This window comes from Manacus candei, unplaced genomic scaffold, assembly GCF_025592945.1.
Source record: "Manacus candei isolate 608988 ecotype Guabito, Panama unplaced genomic scaffold, ASM2559294v1 h1tg000043l, whole genome shotgun sequence".
NCBI lineage: Eukaryota > Metazoa > Chordata > Aves > Passeriformes > Pipridae > Manacus > Manacus candei.
This window is the reverse complement of record NW_026138091.1, coordinates 7,223,982-7,249,481: the sequence shown is the minus strand read 5'-3', so window position 1 is coordinate 7,249,481 and position 25,500 is coordinate 7,223,982. Positions and strand designations below refer to the sequence as shown.

Here is a 25,500-nt window from a genome sequence, read left to right as displayed (position 1 = left end):
ATTTGTTGATCTGATTTCTTATTCATTGCCATCTCCTCAGCCTGCCAGTATGGCATTACAGATTACTGGTAAAAGAAGAATTAGAAAGTGCAGGAGCAGAATGACCTGAAATACTAGAAGGAGAACTGCTATTGAAATCACTTCTGGACTGACTGTGGTCAGCTGGCATGAGTGGAACGTGCATCTCCCCTTTTTCTCCTCCAGCAGGAGGCCAGAGGCTCAGCCCGTTGGAACCAACATGTTCTTCATCTTTGCCAAGATTCAAATAGCCAGAAATTTTAAATCTTTTTTCATAAAGCTATATGAAAAATATAACTATATATACCTATACCCCAGCTTACCACCTTACTCAGAGCTTGTACATCTCTATCAGCTTTCAGAGATCATGCCTCAATTTTGTTTTCTAATACACAAGTTTGAAGGAAGCCACTGTTGTCCACTGGAAATCCTGACGGCATCAAAAACCTAAGGCAGTTTCTCTTATTTTATCTCTTCTCCCTTGTTGATTGTTTCTTATATTTCTGTTCATATATTCCTGTTTCTAAAATCTTTCTAATTCCTGTTGCTATGGTAAAAGCCTACCTAAAAAAGAAGAATTATAGCAGCAAGATACACTGACCTACAAAATAATCAGAACATAGTTGTTCCATATAGAGCTTTGCTTTCGAAGTAACTGCTAGAAAATCTGTAGTTGGAAAGGGAGATGGCCAAAGTATAGGGACCATGTACATGGATCTTATTAAAAACTCCAGCTTATGGACAAAATTGCTGCTTTTGATCAGTGAATTTGTACAATTGGTTTCCCATACGAGGAGTTTTCGATGATTGCAATATTAACAGTAGTTGACACCCAAAAAGGTGGTATTGAGTTTTTGTTTCTGTTGTTAACCTTCCAACTCCAATTGGTTTCCCATACGCAGGAATTTTCCATGATTGCAATATTAACGGTGGTGGACACCCAAAAAAGTGGTATTGAGTTTTTGTTTCTGTTGTTAACTTTCCAGCTCCAATGTGGTTTCCTCCTCCATGTGGAAGAATGTCATTGATATAGTGTTGTATTACAGTGGCTCATCCTTGCTGGAGGCATGGTTTCTCTTCCAACAAACCTGACTGGAAATGAAGTGAAAACCAAACCTGAATTTTTTGGTTCCCCTCCCAGACTGTAAAAATGGATGGTCTCATTAATGATTAACACAGCAGCTGGTAGCTCAAAGGAGATCTGGAAGAAAATACTGCAGTGTCTCTCTCCTCCAGTAAATATGTTGGCGTAACAGTTTTCTGTGCTCGTATTACCTTATTTTGGTATACACATTTGAATCCCAGCAGGGTGGATCTCTGCCTTCATACCTGTTTTAAGATCAGTAAGGATGCATTACATCCTAGTTGCATCAGATCATTTTTGGCAATGTTATTGCTACTTACTGGTTGGCAGTTCCATATGATGTTAGCATGATTTCTAGAACACTCTTCTATTTCAAACTGTACTGTGGGCATCTAAGATTTCTACCATGTTGTAGCCCACAGCATGGTTACATCATTAAGAATCAAGTAAAAGCTGGCAACAATTTTGCATTTACTTGGACATTACTTCTGGTTGGTTTGCTATCAATAGGTCCTTGTTATAGCATTAAACTGTTTAAAATATATACATACGTTATTGCCACAAAATGTGTATTCCCATGTTTACTGAACAGCTGACAAAACTGTAATGAACCCTAAAAAACTGCAGGAATGTTTCTAGACTGAGTGTTCTCAAAATGAGATTAACTGCTTAGCAGTCAGGAAATAAAAGTGCTAATAACAAAAACAAAACCCCAAAATAAAACCCGTACCACATAGTAATTGTGCATTTGGTCAACAGTGGTAAGAAATCTGGAGGCTTTTCCCTGTTGGTCCAGCAGAGAACTGTGAGCATATATTCTCTTCTAAATTATCTGATATTTTTAATGTTAAAAAATGTACCGTGATCTCTGGGACCTTGTGCAAATTTTCAAGTAGTTATCTCCAAGTATAATTACACTTTTTCCTCTATATTTGCTATAAAATATTGGTGAATTAATGTGTACTATATCAGTTCCCTCCCTGGCAGAGATGGGGCAGATATGGAAGCTCACTGTGCAGAGTTACAGTGGATAATGGCTCCAGAGTTTATCACAAGGTTGTTTCCATGGTGTGCATGATGATACCAACAAGCACGGTCCACCTGGCAGTCAGCAAGCTGATCCTAGCCCAAACAGTGCATCTTTATTCTCCCATTTATTAGGGCAGTATAAGGAGCTGCTACTCAAATGGTTGCACACCACCTCCTGCAAGGAGATCACTCCCAGCTGAATTTTGTGCTAATGCCAGAGGCCTGGAAGAGGATGGAAGGTGGAGCCGGTCTTCTGCTCACCTGAGCCCAGCGGAGTCCTGAGCCCCTGCCATAGCTATTTGTGAGACAGACAGCAAGTGGGGGATGCTGGGCATAAGCACGTGGTGGCAGAAGTGAGAGCTGCCACTGCTGCGTTCCACCACAGGACCTGAAATCCATATCCAGCTGGTGGAGCTGTGAGGCTGAAGTGTGCTGGAGCATTTGTAATTTTGGTTGGTAACTCTCAATTCTCATTTGCTTTCACTGACCTGACTGGTTCTGTGTTTCTTTCATTAGAGATCCGAGCTCAACTTGTTGAGCAGCAGAAATGCCTGGAGCAGCAGACTGAAATGAGAGTGCAACTTCTTCAGGATCTGCAGGATTTCTTCCGCAAGAAGTCAGAAATAGAGATGGAGTATTCCCGAAACCTGGAAAAACTGGCAGAGAGGTTCATGGCAAAAACAAGAAGTACAAAGGATCATCAGCAGTACAAGTAAGAGAGATTTGCTTCCCTGTCGCCCCCATGTTAGCTGTTGCTACAGTGCTGCACCACTCTTTGCTTCCGCTGGTTTGGACTACTGCTAGCTTTGAGCCCAGGTTCAAAGGCCTGTTTAAAATTCCCACCCGTGTTTAGCAGTGTAGCAGTTCTCACTGCAGTCAAAGGTAGATGAGTGCCTAAATACTGTTGTTGATTTGGCCCTGTGCAGTTATTCATATAATGCTTCTGACAAATGATTTCAGTTTGTTAAAAAGTAAGTTGCACATATATTATCCCTAACCTACCATATGGATTTTAAGTCACCCAAAATACAGCCAATATCTAGAAGAGATGCAGAGCCCCAAAAGTGCTTGAAAGTTGTGTACTGATCTGTACTGGAGTTGATAAGATTTTAAAGTGTCTAAATGAAGGTCAGTCAACATTGCAACAAAAGAAGACGATTTTGGCCAAAAAAGGCATTAATAAAGAAAACTGTTTTGATTTGTTATTGCATGTGAACTCTGCTGCCTCTTGACCTCTGATGATGGAAATTAGGATGGTGTGAATTTTATGCCTTGCTTATGATTTAATGTATCCCCTTTCATGGCATAGTATCTTTTGTGCAGAACAGAAGTGGTCAGGTAGTATTTGGCTAAACCTGTATACAGTATGTTTTCTGAAGTATTTCAAGCATTACTTGCTGACATAGCTCAAGTCAGGAAAATAACCAGATGAGACTGATTACTGAATGCGTTTGTCTGGCCCTGTTACGCTTAGGGGTATAAAACAATATTTTACTGTTTGTAAATTGAAAAATAAGTACCTTTTTCCACTGTTCACTCAGTGCTGTGCTAGAGATAGAGCTGTTGTTTCAGGACAAAAGTCTTTTCTAAATACATCTGGCAAAGGAAAGGTTAATCCAGATACAGCTTGTGCAGTTCAAAGAGCATTAACATGTATTTCTTAAAATTCATTTAAGTGACTCAATGATTCTCTGAAATAGCCAACGTGTGCATATGTCACCACTTCAGAGAGGGCCCTGGCTTCCATTCTGCTTGTGGCAAAATCTTTTTTCCTTGTGCATACAAACATCTTTACTTGTTCTTAAACACGTTAAATCCAGACTGGCATTTGTGCACAGGGGTTATGACTGGAGTCCTGCCTTTGACTTTGTTCTGCAATTCTCTGCTTTGAGAAGAGGTTACTGCAAAAATCACCTTAGCTGTTGGTCCCCAGAACTGTTCCCACCATTCCCTCCAGAAGAATCAGGTCTGTGGAATTGGCTTTGGGACATGCAGAAGCAATAAGGAGCAAGTAATATCAGCATGGTCCTTCAGGAGTGCTCGTGTTGGCTGACCTGGCTGATAAAACCCTGAAGCTCCTTGCTGTGATTAACACTGTTAAGATGTCCATCTCAGGATGTTTCCTTAACTCACTTCTGATTGATAGCAAAGAAAACACTAATGATTAAGAAAAGACTTTTGTCTGTTAATTATTCGTTACTGCTTTGATTCTGAGGGTGAGAGCTAAAAGTAGACAATTAGATAGGAATTTAAGGACATATTTCTAATAGTGAGAATAGTTAATTATTAGAACAATTTACCAAGAGTTGAAGGAGTTTCAGTTCATCACTACCTCTACCTGTTTTATCTTCACATGCTCGATAGTTTTGACTATAGGATAATCCCTATATAAGAAGGAAAAAAAAAGAGGAGTAAGTTTCTAGAGCAGTTAGTTGAAGGGCAAACTTAATAATAAAATTTCAGTGAAATCATAAGACATGTTACAAATAGTTTTTTGTTGTCCGTGAAACAGTTGTTGAACTACCTATATTTTTATTCTCCTTTGTGTGAAAGAAATGAGAAGTCGTCTGTGATTTCACTTCTCACTGTATGAAGGCTTGGAGTGGGCCTACATTGCAAAAAGTCTGTCACAGGAATTCAGAACTGGATCACTGTGGAAAAAGTCCAGTCCTGCTGTTTGTCTTGTAATTGACCCCTCTAGGGCTAGCAGTAACAGTGTATTTATGAATGCTAGTCACAGAATATGGATACTTGTGACATGTTCTTCTACTTTTACAGCATTTATACAAATCCAGTGTAGGGAAACAGCTACGCCTGCAGTTTTGCTCATGAAGGATTTGGGATGTGCTATGCAGTGCTTGTTTATTTCTAATGTCAAAAATTAATTACTGTTACTCTTTTGGCAGTGACCTTTATTGATTTTGAATATTTACATGGAGTTCATCTGTAAACAACTGTAAGCTTTGTGGCAAGATATTTTTATACTTTCAGGTGGCTTGCAGTGTTCTAAATTCTTATACTTTTTCTATGTTTTTGCATCCATGCCTCATGAGACTTGTAGAATGCATTTTAAAAGTAATCTGAGGCTTGCCTAACCCGAGTTATTCCAAAAATTGATTGTCTGTCCAGAAGCAGCTATTTTTACATAACAAGTTATGACTGTAAATGTCAGTGAGATGTTTGTATTAATAATGTAACTTTCTCATTTCTATACATAATACATGTGTGTATCTCCTTTCTTAGGAAAGACCAGAACCTCTTGTCACCAGTGAATTGCTGGTACTTACTCCTGAACCAAGTGAGAAGAGAAAGCAAAGACCATGCAACGTTGAGCGATATCTACCTGAACAACGTGATCATGAGGTTCATGCAGATAAGTGAAGACTCCACCAGAATGTTCAAGAAGGTAATGTCTCTCCTGCAGTCCTCCATGCAGACTTGTAAGATGCGTGAGGGAGGCAAAAGTGTCCTAATAGGTAACCTTTGAGGAGAAGATTCAGCACACATAGCATAAAATCTGTTTTAGCATCCATATAAATTCTTCATGACTGTTCTCACGAACCAAATCCTTAGCACTAAAATGCCTGGGATCCTGCTGTCTATGCTGGTGACCTTAAGAGCTGAATCACAAATATCCAAAAGGCAGGGAAAAAAGCCTGTCTTTCTCTCAAAAGCACACTTGCCTACCCATGCAGAAAGGAAACAGTTTTCACTTAGGACTCCCAAAATAGTAATGCTATATTAATGAATTATTTGTAAAACCAGTATTTCATTGTGACTGAAACAGATTGAAACCAGAGCAAGGGTTTGCCGTGTAGTGCTTTGACATAAAGATGGTAGCATATGCTGCAATTCTCCTACAAGTGTTCCCTTTCCTTCCTAGTAGTAAATATGGACATACACTTTTGATAACATAACTACTTCTATTAGATCATTAAAGCATTGTTTCTGTACATGTTTGTTCTTGTCCATGCCTGTTATGTATTTTCATAACACATACAATGTGTAAATCCCTCATGTGCTAAGCAAGCACTCTAGGCAACCTTAGCTCGAGATCTACATAATGTGTTTGCAGTCATTGTTGTTATAATATTCAGAAACTAAAAATAGATTATAAATGCATATCCATTAGTCACGGTTGGATGCCGCTAAGCAAGTGTCATACAAAAGAGTTCAAAAAGAATAAAAGTTAAAAAACATAAAGTGTGTTACTAAGTGATAGCAAAGGTATCATGTTAATGTTTTCAAAAGAGGAAACTGGTTGAAGTTTATAGTTTCTCAATCAGTAGTGGTCTGTTCATATAATATGTCATATGTTCATATAATACATATAACTATAATTCACTAACCACTAAACTTAGTAATGTGAAAGATTATTGTAGAAGTTGAACAGATAATGGGGAAAGTGATTTGAACGTATTGCAGCACTGTCTATGTAGAGAGATCTCAGAGTTGCAAACCAGTAGAGGTTTTTTTGGTATTGAATCTGGAATAGTTTTTCAGTCACTTATGTTCCTAGCTCAGAAATATCTTCTTCACTAGGTGTGCATTATTACATTAGCCTGTTTGCTTTCGGTGTAGTTCAGTTCTTTGTCACTGGAAATCCAGGAGAATGAGACTTCACATTCTGCTTCTCAGTGTTAGCTGTTACTGGCTTTTTCCATCTTGCTGGTGGTGCATGTCTGTTCTCAAATGAAACTTTTCCATGAAGTGACCACAACATTTTCTAGAGGGATGTAGTTTGAATTCTGTCTTGAGATTGGCTCCGACTTGAATTGTAGTAGTGAAAAAATCAAACAATTTCCTCATTTCCTGGCCATGCTTACCACTAGAGTATTGTTTTGTTCCCTCTCCTATGTGGGATATAGCACAAGTCGTAAGTCTGTAGCAACCCCTTTCTCTACTCCTGTAAAAAGTGTGTGCAGTACCCAATGATGGTCTCTATGAAATGTAGTGATAGGGTGTCTGTGCCCCTTAGTCTTTGTACCTTTTCCTTGTCTCGCTCTCTGTTCTTCCTCATTCTGGTTCTTCCTTTTGTGTGCATCTGTACCTCTGTCTCAACATTTGGATTCCTTTGGGGAAATGGTCTCTACTGGTTCTAGCTTACATGTTCTAATGAGACAGGATATGTTGTATTCAGATACCTGATTGTACAAGGCTTTGCTGTCTAGTCTGGCCTACTTAACATGTAGATAGTCATTATTTTTGTTCTCCCAGGAGCTATTTGTCATTCTTTTTTTTCCAGGGGTCAGGAACTGGCATCTGTGTAAATGTACTAAATGTAGGACAAAGATAGGATCTAGTTCAGGGATTTTTTAGCATTTATATGAAGACATTATATCAGGTCTCATACTTTCAGACAGGCACTTAAGCTCTTCTTCGTTTTAGTTGCTGGCATATAAAAGCAGTACATATTGCTGTTCATGCCTGGCCTTCATGCTGCACGTAAAATTACAAAAATAAAGTAACAGAGTTTAAACCTTGCATGCTTGTGTGTTTCTTCAGGCAGATGGGGTAGCTGGCCTCATGGGGACAATTAAAGAATAAAGTAATAAGGAAAAATGTCAAGCAGAAGGGAGAAGTATTATGCAGAACATTTCGTGCAGTGATTCTGGTTACCCCAGCATTAATAATCAACTGTATAAACACATACCCACAAAATCCTTGAGCAGATTTGTATATTTATAATTTATAAACATGTATTTTCTTTGGACAGAAATCTAAATGAACCAAGATGAACATATCTTCCAATCTTTGCAGTTAAAGATGCTGGAGAAGCCAAGCGCAATAAATATTTTAGTTCCATAATCTGCCTATTAACAAGGAATATGACTACCTGCTGCCTCTATTTGATGTTATAAAGATTGTGGCATACAGAGAGATTTTTTGCTTCATTTTCTTAAACATTTGAATGTTTAAAGGATAACAAAGCTGTTTGTTGCTATCGACTGGCAAATCTGGGACAAAATTTTGCTACAAGTTGGTTCCGTCATTGTCATTGTCAGCTTATGAAAACTCCTCAAAAGAAGGGTTCTCACTTCGACTAGAGACCAGTAGCAGACTCATTTAAAAGCAATAGTCACAGAATATTTTCCCTAAATGATGTAACTGAGATTAGCATTATGCATACTAAATACAGACACTAAAGAATTCCCGGAAAAACTGAACTGACTCTTAAATTTTAGTTAAAATAGACAAGGGAGTAAAGTTTGAGTGCCAAATTATGCTCTAACTGAAATGGATGGAAAAATTCTAGCAGACTTCAATGAAAATGTATTAATGTGGAATAAAAATTTAAGTTTCTCAGACATATAAATCTCAATAACATCAGTAGGACCACTGATGTGCTGAAAGTTGAGCACATACTGAAAGGGGGGTTTAGATGCACTTGTCTGTTGCATGGCTGCAATCAGGGAAAAAAATACACTACTGTCTTCTAATGCCCTTGAACCAGATTAGTAGCATATATAATATTTTTAGCAGGAATTTGCATGTGCTCTAACATTTTTATGTTCTTTGTTCTTTTGTTTAATAGGTGCTCACCCATTTCTCTAGGACACAGTGAATAAAGAAGCACCTCAGTGATTGATTGTCAGATTTTAATAGCCTGATTAGAGTTATCAACTTAGCGCCAGGAAAATGAGTGCTGCATCTTACATTCTGTTGTTTGGCTACCCTGAGTACAGGCTCCTAGAGGTGCACGCCATTCAGACATGCTGAACTACTGCAGGGAATAGGTAGCATAAAAAAGAAATAGGAGAGTCATTAACCACTGAAAATAAATGCACTTTTTATCTGGTGCTCTAACACACTGTATATTACACACTAAAACCTGTATCGCTTGCCTCTCAAGTCAGTTTTTCTTTATCTTAAATGCTAATGTAAAATGTGTTGGTTCTTGAAAATTAATCCCTTTTATACTGCTGAGGTTAACCAAATTTCCTGATTTTTTTTGACTACAAAATCTTTCATCAGAAAAATGCAACAACTGACATGTTATCTGTCACTACAGACACCCTCTGTAGGTTGGAGTCCACTGATGAACTGGTGAAAGGATGATTCTTCTATGATTGCGTGGCATTGCTAGGCTGTCTCTTTTCTATTTTTACTCTTTTTGCTGATCACCTCCCTCCTCTTTTTGCTTCCCATTTTAAAACCTATTGTCCTTTTCTAAAGCATCTTCCTCTTTCTCTGCAGTGATCTATTCTGTCCACTTTCAAATTAATCATTGATCACTGTGTTGCCCTGGAAAAGTCCATGTGTGCATGTTGGCCAGTAAATCCTGAGCAAACTGAGGGCTGGACCGCTTGTGTTGCAGTGCTGGACAAAGCTCTAAAGGAGCAAAGAGAAGAAACGGGCCCTACTAAATAGTGATTATTCACTAAATCCTCAACTCATCTAGTGTCTATTTGCATTAAGGTGTAACTGCATTAAGAGCAGAAAAGGAGGGTGCATCCTCCAGTGAACTGCTGTGTGCTTTGCTTACAACAAAATTTGCAAGGGATAAAGCGAAAACTGGTTTGGTGTTTTCTGTCTCACCTTCTCAGACTTTTGCACTACCAGGTTAAGGCATCCTGCCTTAGAATCACTGTTACTTATTTGGGGCTTGACTTCTCACAGCCTCGAGATGGCTGTGACCAACAGTTGAAAGGGATAAATTGATTGAAGCTAGAGTTCATCTAGAGTTTCCTCCCACACGTGTATACTTTCATCTTAATGTCAAACATCTTATTTATATGTTTTGCCCTTCTTTCTTCTAAAGTAATTTAAAAAACAGACCACTCATACTCAGCACTATAGAAGCAACTATCCAAGAAAAAGCAGGTGGCCTCTACTTGGAGCTTTGAGGAGGTGTGTAAGCTGTGTTAGAGCTGTGCTGCTGACTTTTAAAGGCAGGGTGCCAATGTAAAGTAATGAAAAGCAATTCAGAATTTTTGCTAAAGCTTTTAGTGCATTTCCCTACAGCAGCTTGCAAATCTGCAGTCCTTTTCCAATTCTTCACAAGCACTCTGTGTGCTGTTACTTATATGAAGTTTTGTGCTTAATATTAGATTAAAATAATCTGATATACGCAAAGAAATGGAAGTAGTAAGCCTTTTGTTCAGTAAGCCTTCAGTAGTAATGCATACCTCATGAAGAATACCAGACTTTGAAAAGTATAAGCAATAAGGAAAGTTTCATAGTAATTCCATGTAACTCAGCTTCAGATCAACTGCCTTACTGTGCCTTAGCTACTACAGCGAATGCCCTTGGGAATACAAGAATTTCATTGAAGTGTTTTTTAGACTGTATTCCTAGCTTCTTGTCAGTGAAAAATCATCTTGCATATAAGGATTGAGTGAATACTACTAAGTGATATGACAGGTGCCTTAAAATACTGCCCAAAGTTAGAATATGTCAGTAGAAATAGGAGGGGAAAAACCCACAAAATTTTCTGTTCGAGCTACTGTATGTGTGTGTTTCATCCTGCTGGAAGACACAGTGGGTGGGATGTGTGGTGTGGTTCTTCCTCGTGCGTGGGCGTTGTGCTGGAAATTCTCATTCAGAAACCATTATTCCTGCAGGTGTTTTAGTGATGGCCAAGTATGTGTTAGCGGCTTTGGAGATGAGTTGTCCCTGAGGATTTTCCTTTGGCTTCTGTGCAAATGCAAAATATTTCTCATAGCTAAGGCCATTGTCTATCATGGAGTTGGAGTTTTTAGAAGCCAGACTAGTTATCAATTCATTCACAGAAAAAAAAGTCTGATGTTTTCATCATGGATGTTACAATGCTTAGCATAACAGAAAAAATGTAGCCAGGCTGTTTGCCAAGTCCTGTAGCTCTGTTCTATAACTGTTTTCCAAAGGCTATGATACAAATGTCTTCAACTCTTGCACAGTTGCCACAATTTTCATCAGATTGAACTGCTGTGGACAACTAACAAGGGAATATAATTGAATGAGACTCCAGTTAAATACTCTTATTTTGACATATTTGCTTTGTTAATAACTACTGCTAAATATTTCTTTTTTTTTTCTGGGTCAGAATGAAAATAAAGACACAGTCCAGAAAAGCTAAACAAAGCTGGTTCAGCAACCCACTCTGTGGAATATTGTGCAGATGGATATCTGTTTCAAAGAGGAGCCACAATTATTTCTTGCATAAATATTTAGATAGTTGCATGTACTGAGAAACAAAGACTATCCTAGATGTAAAATTGGGCGGGATGTCCTTCTAGAATATCACATTCTGCATGGTTTAGGATTTGTGTGTATCATAGCAGTTATAAAACAGTACACAGTTTCTTCCATTAAAAACATTAATCTTGAACTTTACCCTTTCTGCTGGCACCTAATTTCCTGATGCTTTATGGGAAAAACATCTCAAATTACTTGTGGGTTTCCTTTTAGTCTCTGTCCAGATATTATCTGTCTACCTCTGCATCTCTGAATCACTCTTTTTAGGGCACTGTAATTCTGTCAGAATGGTCTTTGTGAGCAAAATTGTATTCACTGTCTAGGATGAATGATGAGTGCAAATATCAAGAAACAAATGTATGCTGCAGTTTTTATGTGACTTTTTCCTCATTTTTTTTTTTAATTACAGAGCAAAGAGATTTCATTTCAGCTTCATGAAGACTTAATGAAAGTACTTAATGAGCTTTACACAGTAAGTACAATTACTTAGCTTATCTTATAAAAATGCCATATCAAACTACTTCTGTAAGCTTTAAGTGGCCTTTTATCGAGTAAGTTAACCCCCAGTGGAGATGTTTATTTTTGTCTTTTACACAAGTCTAAACTATATTTTTGGGAAGACTACTCATTTGTTTAGAATACCTATGCTAAAGCTTTCAGGATTACTCTTTACTTTCAACCCTTTTTTCTACCCAGACTCTGCTAAACCAGTTTAAGTTTTGTTGATTATTAAGGAGACATTTCTACTCAGAGGTTACCAGAACAAAGCTTCTTTTCTGCCTTGTTTTTGTCCATGCTGCCATCTGCTTGGTTTGACTCGGGGACTACAGTCAGTAAAAAATCATAGGTGTTTGCAGATCCAGTGCTGTGCTGTCTAAATGTTACTTATGTGCCCTCCCCCGTCCTTGACTGGGATAAGTAAATAATGAAAAGAAAAACAGAGGGGTTTATAGGCATTCCGTACTATTTAGAGAGGTCAAGAAAAAAAACACTGTAAGCATTCTGGCAAGCTGCTGCTAACCCACAGGAAAATCTGAGAGAACTTAGGTCTGGACCTGTTTTCTTGTTTGAAACCAATCTACACAACTTGTTACTGCAAAATGATGTTTTGTCTACCTAATAACTATTTCCCCATTTATTTTTTGAGGGGACATGTTCTGAGAAAGAAAAAAAGCAAGAGGTACCTTTTTTTTTTAAACATAGCTTTAGAATGAAGAGGAACTAATGATATCCACCTCTTATTAAAGCATGTTGATTCCTGCTGTTTGAGGAAGTTGTGCATCCAGATTCTCTTTTGGAAGAGCTTGAAACATGTTCCTCAGTACCCTGCATAACAATCTCTAGACTGCTCCCTTTTCCATCCTCAAGATTTGGAGGACTGTAAAAAGAACTCACAATATTTATATCAAGGAACAATTTGTGACCTGAAGGAAGTTTAGGAACTCCACAGGCAGAGCTCAAACATTACTTTTGTGCATCTTGACAGTTTTTCTTTTGACCTAGGGAAAATTGTGCACCTGTCAGTAGATGGGTTGAAGAACATTTGAACTCAAGAGCAACTTAGGCGGCAAAAAGGAGATCCAAAGAAAATTGGTCTTGTCCTACTGCCTTGAGTTCTTTTGAGTTGTAGTTACAGACACAGATTCCTAAAGCCTACCTAAACCACCACTTTTTTTTTTTTTTTTCTGAGGGATTTTCTTTGGGGCTTTTTTGTCTGAAACCACCACTGATTTTGTAGGGTGCAATACTGCAAAACCCTGTTGGCTCAGGCCTGTGGTCAATGAAGTATGCTGGGATCAGCTTCTGCAAAGTAGCGATAGCCGCAAACAAATTCACACAGCTGCTGGGGATCAGCAACTGTAGGAGCCATTGCACAAGTGGGTCTTCAGCAGTGAATAGGCTCTGAAGATACAATCTTGTTTCAGTTAAACAGTTGCCTGATGAGACTTGGGATTAGTGTCTGTGCTCCCCGGGTAGGGAAACAGTGAGGCATGTGCTGAAATACTTTTCTGAATTGCTAGTGAAAATCTTCAGGACTGGACTTCAATATTTTCACTCTTTTTCTTCACACTAGTGCTACATCTTCCCGCTGATGGTTACAGATTTGTTCAGGTATTAACTTCCACATTACGGCTTCCAGTGAATGCTAATTCCTTCCTCAAAATTTAAGATGTTTTAAAATGGGAATATTTTTGATGTTAATAAAAATTCCGAACTTGTGCACAATTTGAGTCAGGCTACTGTTGCAAGATGGTTTCTTGGGATGGAATTTACTTCACCTGATTTTCAGACACCTGCAGTATAGATACAAATATCTTAGCTTGCTATCTGGGTTCCAGTTATAGTCACTGGAGATCTAATATGGGGAGATAAGACCCCTTTAGTCAGATGCAAGAATCTGTTTCAGATTAAATGATCTATATTGTTAACTGCATTGTCCGGCTTTTCATAGATTGCAAAGGACTTGGTCAGCTGTGTATGTCCCCATTTAGCTAGACACAACCCACATAGTAAAGTGACAATATGGTACAGAGTAGCATCTGTTTCACCACTTGCATGTTTAGAATGTTCATCAGCATATCTGTGTATTATATCTGCTCATGTACATAAAGATAGAACAATATCTAGACGGATGGAAACCCCATGCACAGGTTTTTAATTGTGTATGACATTAACTGTTTACAGGGCAAGATCACAGTGGCCTTAGCAAAACTAGTATCTACACTTCTAATCTCCAGCAGGCACATTTTTCAGTCACTTACAAAACAGAGACATCATGATTTATAGAGGGGAAAAAAGTAAAAGAATTCAGTCTTACTATTGTGAGATAAATCTTTGTGTTCAAAAAAAAAAAAAAGCAAATTAATTTCAAGCCTGCGAGTAATATACTAATAGTGAAATCTCTCCCTACTACTTGGTTCTGTTTTTTTGAAAGGAACGGTGCCTTTGTGAATTATAACTTAAAATGTGAAACCTTATTGGAATTTAAGTACCTCTAAAGTCTTTGAGTGAGGGGCAAGTAGCAGAGCTTTTAATGTGTATGAAGAGGGTTTTTTAATCTGCTTATTTCTTATCATCATTCCTTATTTTACAAGAAAGGTCTGTAAATGATGGCCTTTTCGCAGAATTAAAAACCACATGGTTGTGCACAAAAGTGTGTTAATGAGAGAATAGAATGAAAATTACTAAGAGCTGAAGTAGTAGGAGGTGCTTGTTCTGAGGCACAGGTATGTGGTCAGTGTAAAGAAATTGCACATTTTATTTGTTACTTCTTGAATTTCTCAGTTAAAGATTGTGCCCATTAGGCACACATATTCAGAGGTTATATGCCTGGATTTCTCTAATGCTATGGGACAAAGGGCTGAATTAAACGCTTGTTTCAAACCCAAGTGATGAAAAGCTCTACCTCCCACCTCTACCATGCCTCCCATCTCTAGCATGCCAGTCAGATCTGAGGCCTCAACAAACCTACTTGCAGACTTCTTAAGCACCAGATATCTCAAAACCAGTTTATCTAGAATGATCTGGAATAAATGAGATGTTTAAAGGAATTGCCACCAATTTAGTCCAAATATTTTTAACAGATAAGTTCAAATGTAAGCTACCAAGTATCAGTAGTAACTGACTTTTCTTCTGTTTTATTAAGTGTCCTAATCTTCTGTATTATAGCAAGTGCCAGAAAAAAACAGGTGGCTTTGGGACCCATCTCTGAATATCTAGCATTGCACTTTTGCCTCAGAAAATCCTTTTTAACCTGTTCATAGGGCCAGATCTAAAATGTGCTATAGTTAGGGAGTTATCTCCATTGATTTTGGCAGGGTTTAAATCAAAGTAGTCAATAAGCAGTGCTGTAGACTTTGCAAAGAAGAAACTACTCGAAGAGAAGAAAACAAGAAATCGCTGAGAAGTTTAAGAGACATACCAACTTCCACTAAGAGTGCATTATGAAGATTTTCAATTAAAAAGACTTTCTGCTCAAAGATATTTTTTCACTTGTGAAAGTATGACCCTCTGCCTTTTGAGAAAGAGACTAGAAATTTTGACTATTTATTTAATGTAGAAAGACTCACAGCTGCAATGAAGTGTCAAAAAAATCAGGAACTTTGCCGTATTAAATACCTATTGTACTTTAAAAATGCACACTAATAAGAGACCTTTCTCCTTGCTTATACTTTATATAATTAGTTTCTTTTCCCATTTTTGCTACTAGGAGTTATCATGGAAATTGGAGATTTGTACCATAGGTCTTCATTTACTCCATGAGTAGCTTAGCTTTTGTTGACTTTGGCCTGTGACGTCCTCATTAAAACTACACATCATGTACATGATTGTTGAAAAAATAAGAACAGAAGCAGGTGAACCACAACTTCAGAAGATATTCTTAGAACCTATGAGCAAAGCAGGCTTATTTTGCTGGAATAATCAGAATTGTATAAGGGAATCCACAGTTATTCATTTTCCGTCTCTTTTATGTAAAGGTTTTCTTAAATATTACATTACATATTTGTATGTTTTCTAAATGTTTTATGACTAATGAAAATGGATTTTAAGACTCTGTATTTTCAATTCTCAATATTTTATGCACTGATTTCAAAATTATAACTGAAAACATCATGCTAAAAACAACTGAATAGCTAAGCTTCATTCTGTATCTTTGCAAGTTCAGTAAACTATGAGTGGTAAGTACTTTTTAATTATGCATGGCTTCTCCCTGGCTGTACCAGCCAGTCAGTATTTTCAGATCTGAAACATTCCCAATTCCCAGCAGCTGCACTCCTGTCTTACTCCTCTCCCTACTACGCTTTCAGCCAGTGTAAGCTAGTAATTCGTCCCATGTTTCACATAAGGATATAAGCTATTGAAACTGCAGTGAGGTGTATTTTTGAGTGAGGGTAGATGGGGAAAGAGGAGCCCAGTTAGTTGTGTGGAGTCACAGATCGGAGTTTTTCCTGGCAATTACAGCGAGAAAAGATGGTCAAACTGAAAGCTATAGGAGGTTTGGGTTGGTGTTTTCTGTGAACTGACTGACTTAGAAATCTTCTTACATGTTGACTTAAAGAGGCAACAGATTATTGATTTTACAATAGATCATCTTTGCAACAGAGAAAGCTCCCCAGTCAAATTCTTCTTTTATTTCTCTGAAAAGCTAGAACACCTTGCATTGTCAGATCAGGTACTGGAATATAGCAGTAGCATCTGAGTGATTGGAAATGGTAGGAAACAGAAGGTAGGCAGACTCTTTTCTTGTATTGGAGGGGGGGTCTCCACTGGATTTATTTAGGGGTTAGGACATATTCATAAATGTCCTCTAAAAGAGTCAGAGAGGTCGCAAAATACGGAGCTGTTTTGGTAATAAGGCTGAGGGAAAATGGCGGAGAAAAGTGATACACATCATAAAAATACATCTTCATGTCTCCCACTTGGCTTTCCAAATTAATCCTGCTGGCATCACACTTTTCACAAGCAACGCAAATGTAAAAGTCTCAGAAAAATGAAAAAGTAGGGACAGTCCAAAGCGAATTTAATATTAAATAGGACAGGGTTGCTGTGCCACTTACATTCTCCACTGCTTTATCTTACTTTTTAAAAATCTTGGCTGTTTAATTTCTCAAAGCAGTTGCTGCCAGATTTTCCTTTTTCTTTCCTGAAGTAACACAGAATCTGGATTCTCTGTAGAAAAGTAAAGTTTAGTTTACTGTAGCACATCAGAGATCTGAGAAGGTGAAATCAGTAATTTTCTCTTGGTAGTAATATATCAGTGACAATTCCTAAAACTACATCAGAATTTGGCTTGGAAGGGAACAAGATACTGACAGCAGCTGACACTGAGCCTACTTAACTGCTAGAGGCCACTGATGTGGTAAAATTGGCATAAGATTTTACTTATTTCTTGTGTAGAGTACTGAGTAACCCAGTTTAGTGAAACCCTTGTGACTCCACCTTCTGATAAGAACTAACAGCTTAGCAGAGACAATTCTGAAACAATTCAAACATGGTAATTGCACCAGGCATGAGCTACTGTTCCGGGAATGCGTGTTTCCTGAGAAACACTATTAAAAAGCTCCTAATTTTGCAGTTGTATTATAAAAGTAAAACACATGGAAACACATGGTAATTCCAATATTTTTTAACTTCATAGCATTCAGTCTTACATTGGGTTAAGAAGTTCTCTAGGAAAGAAGTATGCATGTAGAAAAAGAAAACCAGTGCCTTGCTATGGGCACATTCCTCTCTTGAAGTTCACAGAAGTACAGCGCTGATTACTGACTTTTTGATGGATTTGTCCAGATAACAATCATTGGTTTAAATAAAATAATTACTTAAGGTTGTACTCTGATGTGCCCTTCCTTGTGATGAGTGCTATCTTCTGCCCTAAGCCTGCTTGCTGAGCTCTCCCGAATGATGCTGATACTTTGGCACGCAAAATGAGATGTTTATACCACTGAGTGAACAGTCTGTCACCTACAGGTGTGAGAGTACATAGTTAGGGCAGCATAATCTTTTTCATCCGGTTGTAGTCTGACACAGTCATCTGACAGAAATCTGTGTTTTACATCACTGGATCTGCAGAATAAACCTGCAAAATTATTAGGATATAAACCTTGAAGTTTAATTTTAGAAAGGTACTAGTAAGCATTTAACAATGCTTGTTCACTACAGCAGAGAAGTGCAGCATATGTCATGATGACAGTTCAGCATCTGCAAAATTACAACCTCGCTCTCTCTTTTCAGTGCATACTTGATGACTGATCAATAAGCACTTTGGGGACTAATTAAAGTCAGTTCAGTGATGGATACTCTCGCAGGATAGTCTATCAGTTCAACAGTTTGGTGGACATTTGAGAAGCATTATTGCTTATTTCATCAGGTTATTTGTGGTTTGAATAACAGATATATGGATCTCTTGGATACTCACAGATACTCATATAATAAGTCTATTTACAAGAATTAGGCAAGCCTGTTACTGTGTTTAACAATATCTAACAGTCTTAAAAACTCCAAGGTGAAAAGATGGTATAGTGTTAAGGGAAAGAATCATATATGCAACTTATCATGCAAATTCTAAGCTAATTTGTTGAGGAAGTATGCCCTGAAATACTTGGAAGCCAACTCCTTAGCTTGTTCTCATTTATTTTTCCATACGTGTCTCTCTGATGCCTTCTCAAGTTTTGCTGCTGAAATATCAGCTCTTAAAAAATCAACATTGACAAATCATGAAAAAGACTGACAAATCATGAAAAAGCTTTCCCCAGAGCTTGCAAAATAATGATGTCACTAGTGCATGAGATAAGCAGTGCTATCAATATAACAAACTGGACAGGAGTCAAATGCATGGGCTGATCACTGCTCTGTAGAGAGTCTGTGTTGATTTCTAAGCCAGTGTGTCTCAGGTAGGACAGACTAACTGCTGTCCAACCTGAGTATTGCTAAAGAGAGGGCTGCTTTTTCAATTTTAGTTATCTAGGGAATCATTTGTACCAATAACTCGTGTAGAGTTTGTTCTGGGAGTATGGATTTCAAGTAGACATGAGTTCCATGTAGTTTTCCCACAAAACTTGCCATTCAGTCAGTGTAGAGTGAGACACCTGGATTTGGTATCTTGTGCTGTAAGCAAGCAGTGAGAGGAAGAAATACTCTTCAGTGAAGTTACTGGAGTCAGCGTGGAGACATTGGTGAGAACAGGTGGTGATACACTTGTACTCCTTCAAGGAATACTTCCTCCAACAAGGAAGCAGGCTGAAATGTCAGAGCCACTGCAGAAGGACGTTTATGCCTAGTCCACTAGGAACTTAGAGAAATTGTTTAAAAATCTTCAATGCTTTCTGCTTGGTTCACCACTTAGGTGCTTTGAGATGCAGTTAGAAAACTCTGAGATATTATTGTTCCATCTGCAGGCAGAGTATAAAAGAAAATAACTTTTCTAGATGGTAAGATATGTGAGTTAGCCTTGTCCCATGAACTAGAAAGTCTCTAGAGCTGACACAGGACAAAAGATAAAAAATAAAAGCAAATACCTATGGCCTTATGTAAAGAAACACTTAAAAATTTAATAGAAATGCCAGAAGAGAAGGGCACAACCTTACTTTTAATTTCCTCTCCCCATCATTTTTAATCAGAGCCATATCACTTTCTGTGCTTCTGTGTTTTATTCTATAAACCATTTCTTTAAGAAGTGCATTTCTTCTCTTTGCAGTAACTCGTTTCCATGTGGCCATATGAGTTAGATTCCCTGGGCATTGATTATTGACAACTTTAGGAGCAAGTGCCTTTGGAACAGTGCAGGATATAGGAGACTGAACGTGCTGTTTGGTTAAGCTGGGAACCTTGCAGACCTTGGCTCTGTAGGCTTGCCTTCTCTTCCTAGCCCAGCTTTGTCTGGCTTTGGGTTTTTGCATCATCCATGCGGACTGTGAGCTGCTGGGGCAGCAGCTGTTCCCAGTGGGTGTAGGCAGTGTTCAGGCAGGGAGCTCTGCACTCTGGTTAGGCTTTGGAGCACAACTGTGCTATAAAGGAGCACCAGCAATAGCATTAAGTTGTGCTCCTGGCAGTTTGGGTTTTTTCACCACAGAACTGTAAACATACGTTTCTAAAAATAAAAACAGGGCCACTTTTTAATGTCCGTCTCCAACCATTTTACCTTACTACAGGAAGTTAGTGAAGAGTTGCCTGTTTCATTTTTAATACCAATGCTATTTCAGTTTTTATCAGCAGCATGGCTTCAGTATTAAGTAGTGGCATACACAGTTAGGTGTATAACATCCATGGGTTATGCAATATTGCAACTCTCTAAAAGTGTGTTGTCTTTCTGTTGCACCAGACTTCAAATACACATCAGTTCAGCCACCCACTGACGTGGTGCAGTTGGTTTGTATCGATCCATGCTAAGACATGTTGCAGTGAATTTGCAATATCTAACTTTAGTGTTCCCTGTGTTGCTGCTGCTCTATGGATGCTCCTTAGGCTGGCCTAACTACTTAGTCACCAAAAGTATGTCTCTCCCAAGGGAATATTTCATTGCAGCTTCCCAGACCAATCTGTCTCCTCCATGGGTCACGCAAACAGCCCTTTTGATTCCTCCCTGGCTGTGCTTCTTGGAGGAGATGTGAATGGTTTGCATGGCCTCCACCCAAACATAACATCTGCTGGCTGGAGCTCTGGCACCCTGTGAAGAAGAGTGGCAGCCACCAGCTGCCTGAGGATGCCTTCCTGCTTTGTTCAGTGCTTGAAACTTAAGACAATAAGACAAGAAAACAACAACAAAAAAGAGCTGGCAAAGGTGGAAAGAAGCTTTCTTTACTGAAAGTGGACAGACAGCCCTCCCCAGCAGAGGTGGGGGCGTTGTGGTTGCTTGCTGCCCACTACACAACATTCAAGTTGAGGTTTTTCTTGCTTGAAGAAGGAAGGAGGACTGGGCTAAACAAGTCCATGTCCCTCTTGGTGGTCTGTGCAAGCATGTATTCGCATGCTGGCAGCCAAAGCTCTCTTGTCTGCAGAGCCAGCATGTGTGTAGAGGGAAGATAATGGTATTAACTGTAGGGCTGTGATGAAAACATCTTCACAAATTATTTATCAGGGAGCTCCTTCTTCAGCTTTCATCTGGTTTTATGTTGCACCTAATCTGCTGGCTCTTCAGTTGGCATCCACTTATTTCCAGGCCTTGGAGCTAGCCGTGGATGTGCCATCCAGCTAGCTGTGGGTGTGCTCCCGGACCGAAGCTTCCTGTTTCCGCTGCTTTATTCCCCTTTCCCCAGTGCTGAAGGGATCCTTCTGCTTTCAAGCATTCAATGTCCACAGCCAAGCTGTTAACTTAGTCCTGAAGATAGTTTTATATGAGATAGATATGGCACTGATATAGATTTAGGGCTTTTTGTTCATTATTTCAGATTTTCATTGAAAGACAAGAATTCTAAAGTTTCATAAGAATGATTTTTGGTCTTTCCTATCCGCAGTGAAAGAAAAAATGCCTGTTGGGATACTATTAAATAGATCGGAAAAGAAAAATGTAACCAGAAGTCCTCAATCTCTGTTGGCAAGGAAATTTACCTAAAGTTTATAAGACAACATCTTGCTTAAAGACCCTGTGATTTTTCTGTAGATACCTTTATATTTTCATTTTCTCTGACTTTCCTTTGACTCTTGTCTTTTGCAGGTCATGAAAACATACCACATGTATCATGCAGAGAGCATCAGTGCAGAAAGCAAACTGAAGGAGGCAGAGAAGCAAGAAGAAAAACAGATTGGGAGGTCAGGAGACCCTGTTTTTCATATTCGACTAGAGGAAAGGCACCAGAGACGGAGCTCTGTGAAAAAGATTGAAAAAATGAAGGAAAAAGTAAATAGTCCTTTTATTTAGCTTCATTTGAAGTAAATTCAGTGCATTTCTGACATTCTTTAGCATGGTATGAGACAGAGAAATCCAACTGGGAAATAAAATTAAATAAGGTGCACATAATAAATTATCAGTGGCTTATAGATAACTTGACATAATTGCAGTTCAAAGAGGGGAATACTTTATTCCCAGTGTAATTCTTACTATATGTTTTGTCACATTTGAAACAAAATACTAAGTTTTCACTTTGTATTGCATTTGTTACATGTGTAACAGGCTGGCAATTAAGATTCTTTCTTGTTAGTAGGAATGTGTGCTTGAATTGTTACCATTTTTTCTGCATACCAAAAATGAAGTAATTAAAATCCATTAATATGCAATATCTTTCCTAGCGTCAAGCAAAATATTCTGAAAACAAGCTGAAATCTATTAAGGCCCGTAATGAATACCTGCTCACCCTTGAAGCAACCAATGCTTCTGTTTTCAAGTATTATATTCATGACCTTTCGGATTTAATTGATGTAAGTATTGTCACATTTGGTTTTATGTTCGTTCTGTTCAGAAATAATACTTTTTTCATTTTTAAAGGGAATACACTAGTCATATGGGTTGCCTATAGTACGCTTATTATTTATAATATTGTATGATATAATCAGTAGATTTTCCCTTTAACTTTTATGTTTCACATAATAAAGTGCAAATAAGATGCTGAACTCATACCTTTAAAGTTAGAACATTGTGTTTTCTCCCCATATGTCAATAGAAAATATGACAGGAACACCATGAAAAAAATAGACATTTTCATTTTGTACTATTAAAGAATTTCTGGGCTATAAATATTTTTTTATTTATTAATAAACTTCTCAAGTGAGCATCTAATGGTATTTAAGTCCAAAGAAGCCATTTCTTCCATGTTTTCAAAATTGTTTAGTTACATTCATTGCATCACTGAATCATATATACAGTAGCTTCTTATTTCATGTAGTTTGAAGAACAGACACAATCAGTCCTGTGATCTATACTGTCAACAATCTTGTTACTGATTTTCATTAAGTTATTCCTGTGAGAACATCCTAGAAGAATGATTTTATACACTGATGTTGACTTGTGCCAGCATTTGGTCTCCAGAACCTGTGTTAGTGACATTTTTACATGATGCGGAGGGGACATCCTGCACTGTATCATGTCCCACCCTCCTCATAGGCTGACTTCATATGTGATAGAAAAAATATGGAGACAAAAAACACAAGCTCAAGAATATTCATTCACTAGCAATGTGGGGTTAACTAGGTTAATGGCTACGGCCCTGTGGCCCATATGAAATCCTAGATATTTGAATACGCTTTCTACTGCAACAGTAACGTATGTTACTTACAATAGCAAACAACATTTACATACACCTCTGGTTTCTAATATAGCATAAATTAATGCAGGATTTGGCAAGGTTTCTCATTTCTACTGACTGGGGAAGAAAGCTTCATAGAGAAAGGGAAAAATGTTTTCTGTGAGATGAACAGACTAAAATAGCTGCATGTGTGTGTTTTATTATATGTCACCTAAATACTTATAGTTTTCTTTGTCATTTCTGGGTTTTCTGTATTTTATAAAATCTTGCCTGGTTTTGTTAGAACTTTTTCCTTTTCCCTTTCAACTTTTTTTCCTGCCTTTGCTTCATTTCTTTCTTGCTTTCTTATAAAAGATGGCAATGAATGTTTTTTGTGTTTTCAGTGGTTTTTTGTGTCTCTATCTCAACATCTCTTTTATTCCTTTCCTAGTCGCTACTGCGTGTTTTATCTCTTCTGATTTCTTCTGCTTTATTCTTCTGTGTCCTGTCCTTGTCTAATCTGTATCCACTTGCACGACCTGCTCCACCCATCTAGCCTGCCCAGGCAATGAAAACATTTACCAGGATCCTGATGATCAGGGCAAAAAACTAAGGACAAGCAGTGTGCCTGCTAGGGTACCACCCAAGTGAGAAGTTGACCCTACCTAATGGAGAATTTTCCTGCTAATGCTTAAAGGATGATGCATTTTTGACCTCCTTAAACTTTATGAGTTCTTCTTGTCTGCTGGAAGAAAGGAAAGATCCCTTTGATTTTGTTCCCAGCACCCGCACCCCTTCAGAAGATGGAAAGATGCTCATTTTGTCATCTCTCCTGCCTTCCCTTTCAGAGCTCACATTTCTTAGTGAATGTCTTCAATGTGTGTTTCTACCTGGTCAAAACCATATCAGGTTGGAAAACACATGTGATTCTTAACCATTTCATCGATGTCCATAGAGGTTGCTGTAGCAGTGAAAGCTGAGGGGAGGAACCATGGGCCTGGAGCTTTACAAAGAGTTGTGAGGGGAGAAGAAGTGAAGCTCTCTGCGCATACACATGCAAAGACAGTACTCTTTGAAGTTAGTGTATCTAAAGGTATTTACACAACCATGAAGACTAAAGCTTCCTAACTGTTAGTTTTTAATAAAAACAGACATTCTACAATATTTAGTAATGCAGAAAAATTATATCTAGTTTGCATGGCTTTTTCAAAGCCATGGACCAATGTACACAATAATTCTTTTGGCGAAATGGCTTTAGAAATTACTCTTTTAGAGTAAATTAGACAGAAAATCTAGCTGCCCTTTACATCACTGTTTTGTAAGAGTAGGCTGTAAACATATGCAACCAGAATTTGCTTCAGAGCCAATTTAATCCAATTGTGAGCTTATTTAAATGAAGTGTCTTTCAAACATTTGTATTTGAGCAGAATATGCTGTGAAAGCGTCAGTATTTAGACAGCATGTTTGCCACTTGACAAAGGAAAGTTTTTGTAAATGCAAGAGTCTTGGCAAGATTTTGGAGTTATATCATTGGAATGTGAGACATGCTTCCCAGTGGCCATATGTTGCAACAGTCCAGACTATCTCATTCTGTAAATCTCTTAATGTTGTGGTACAATTTGGAGTTTTCAGAGCAGTGATGGCAATTTCATTCTTTGCCCTCTCTATTTTGTCCTCCTTTGCCTGCCTGATTTTCCATGCTTCCCTGAACTCTCTTTGCCTGTACAGAAGGGGATTACCTCTCCTCTGTGTCGGTGTTCCAGTTAACATGGAAAGAATTTAGATCTCCCCAAGCTGTTGGTGTTGCCCATAAATGAAACTGAATGTTTTCCTATGTTACTGAAAAATACATCTAATAAAAATGGGATAAATGTATGAAGGAATGCAGTACATTTTTTTGTACCAAGATTGGGGAGGCTTGTGGAACTATTCTTTTTTACCAAAAAATAACACTTTTTCATTTGACTTCCACTCCATTTTCCATATATGAGGCTCATGTGGAAAATCCTAAATTACAGTTCCTCATCTGAACTCAGTCTGAACTATTCAATTCCTTCATTTCATCAACAAAGCTCAGGGCTTCTGACTTAAAATGATGAAGCATTGCTCATCTTAACCTCTTGTGATAAAAGCAATATAAAAATATTGTTGGAGTCTTAACTGGATGATTTAGTGCATTTAATGAGTTAAGGGGTGAAATCAGCATTTGTGAAGAAATAGAGAGATAAACAGGATTTGATATGCACAGTGTTTCTGTCCTCTGCATGTTGTATTGAGGAATTTGAATTTTCTGTTGAGTATTTCTTCTCTAGATTGGTATCTAGTTCAAGTGGAGGACAGAATGAGTTGTTTCTTTCATTTGTATCTTGTGAAAAGCAGTAAAGATTACATTTTAGCTAAATTAAATAAGCTTTACCTAGTATGTGGCTTTTTTTCTAAGACTTTGAGTTTCTGAGGCGCGACAGAGTACACACTGCTGCTAATCTGGTTGTTAGTACCAGCATCTGTCCATATGGCACATACTTTTATTCATTTACT

At 38.1% G+C, this 25,500-nt stretch overlaps 1 protein-coding gene across 4 annotated transcripts in view; it reads left to right on the top strand.

Annotated features, from left to right (window-relative positions):
- The window catches only part of SRGAP1 (SLIT-ROBO Rho GTPase activating protein 1), a 140,684-nt gene that overhangs the window by 67,495 nt on the left and 47,689 nt on the right, over window positions 1–25,500 (top strand). For all 4 annotated transcript variants that reach the window (XR_007905928.1, XM_051795758.1, XM_051795757.1 and 1 more), the window contains exons 2-6: window positions 2,648–2,843; window positions 5,375–5,537; window positions 11,718–11,780; window positions 21,459–21,641; window positions 22,031–22,159. Coding sequence is in view for 3 of the 4 variants with exons in the window: in XM_051795758.1 (XP_051651718.1) it covers window positions 2,648–2,843; window positions 5,375–5,537; window positions 11,718–11,780; window positions 21,459–21,641; window positions 22,031–22,159 (734 nt within the window). In the remaining variant the exon portion in view is untranslated. The remainder of the gene's footprint in view (window positions 1–2,647; window positions 2,844–5,374; window positions 5,538–11,717; window positions 11,781–21,458; window positions 21,642–22,030; window positions 22,160–25,500) is intronic.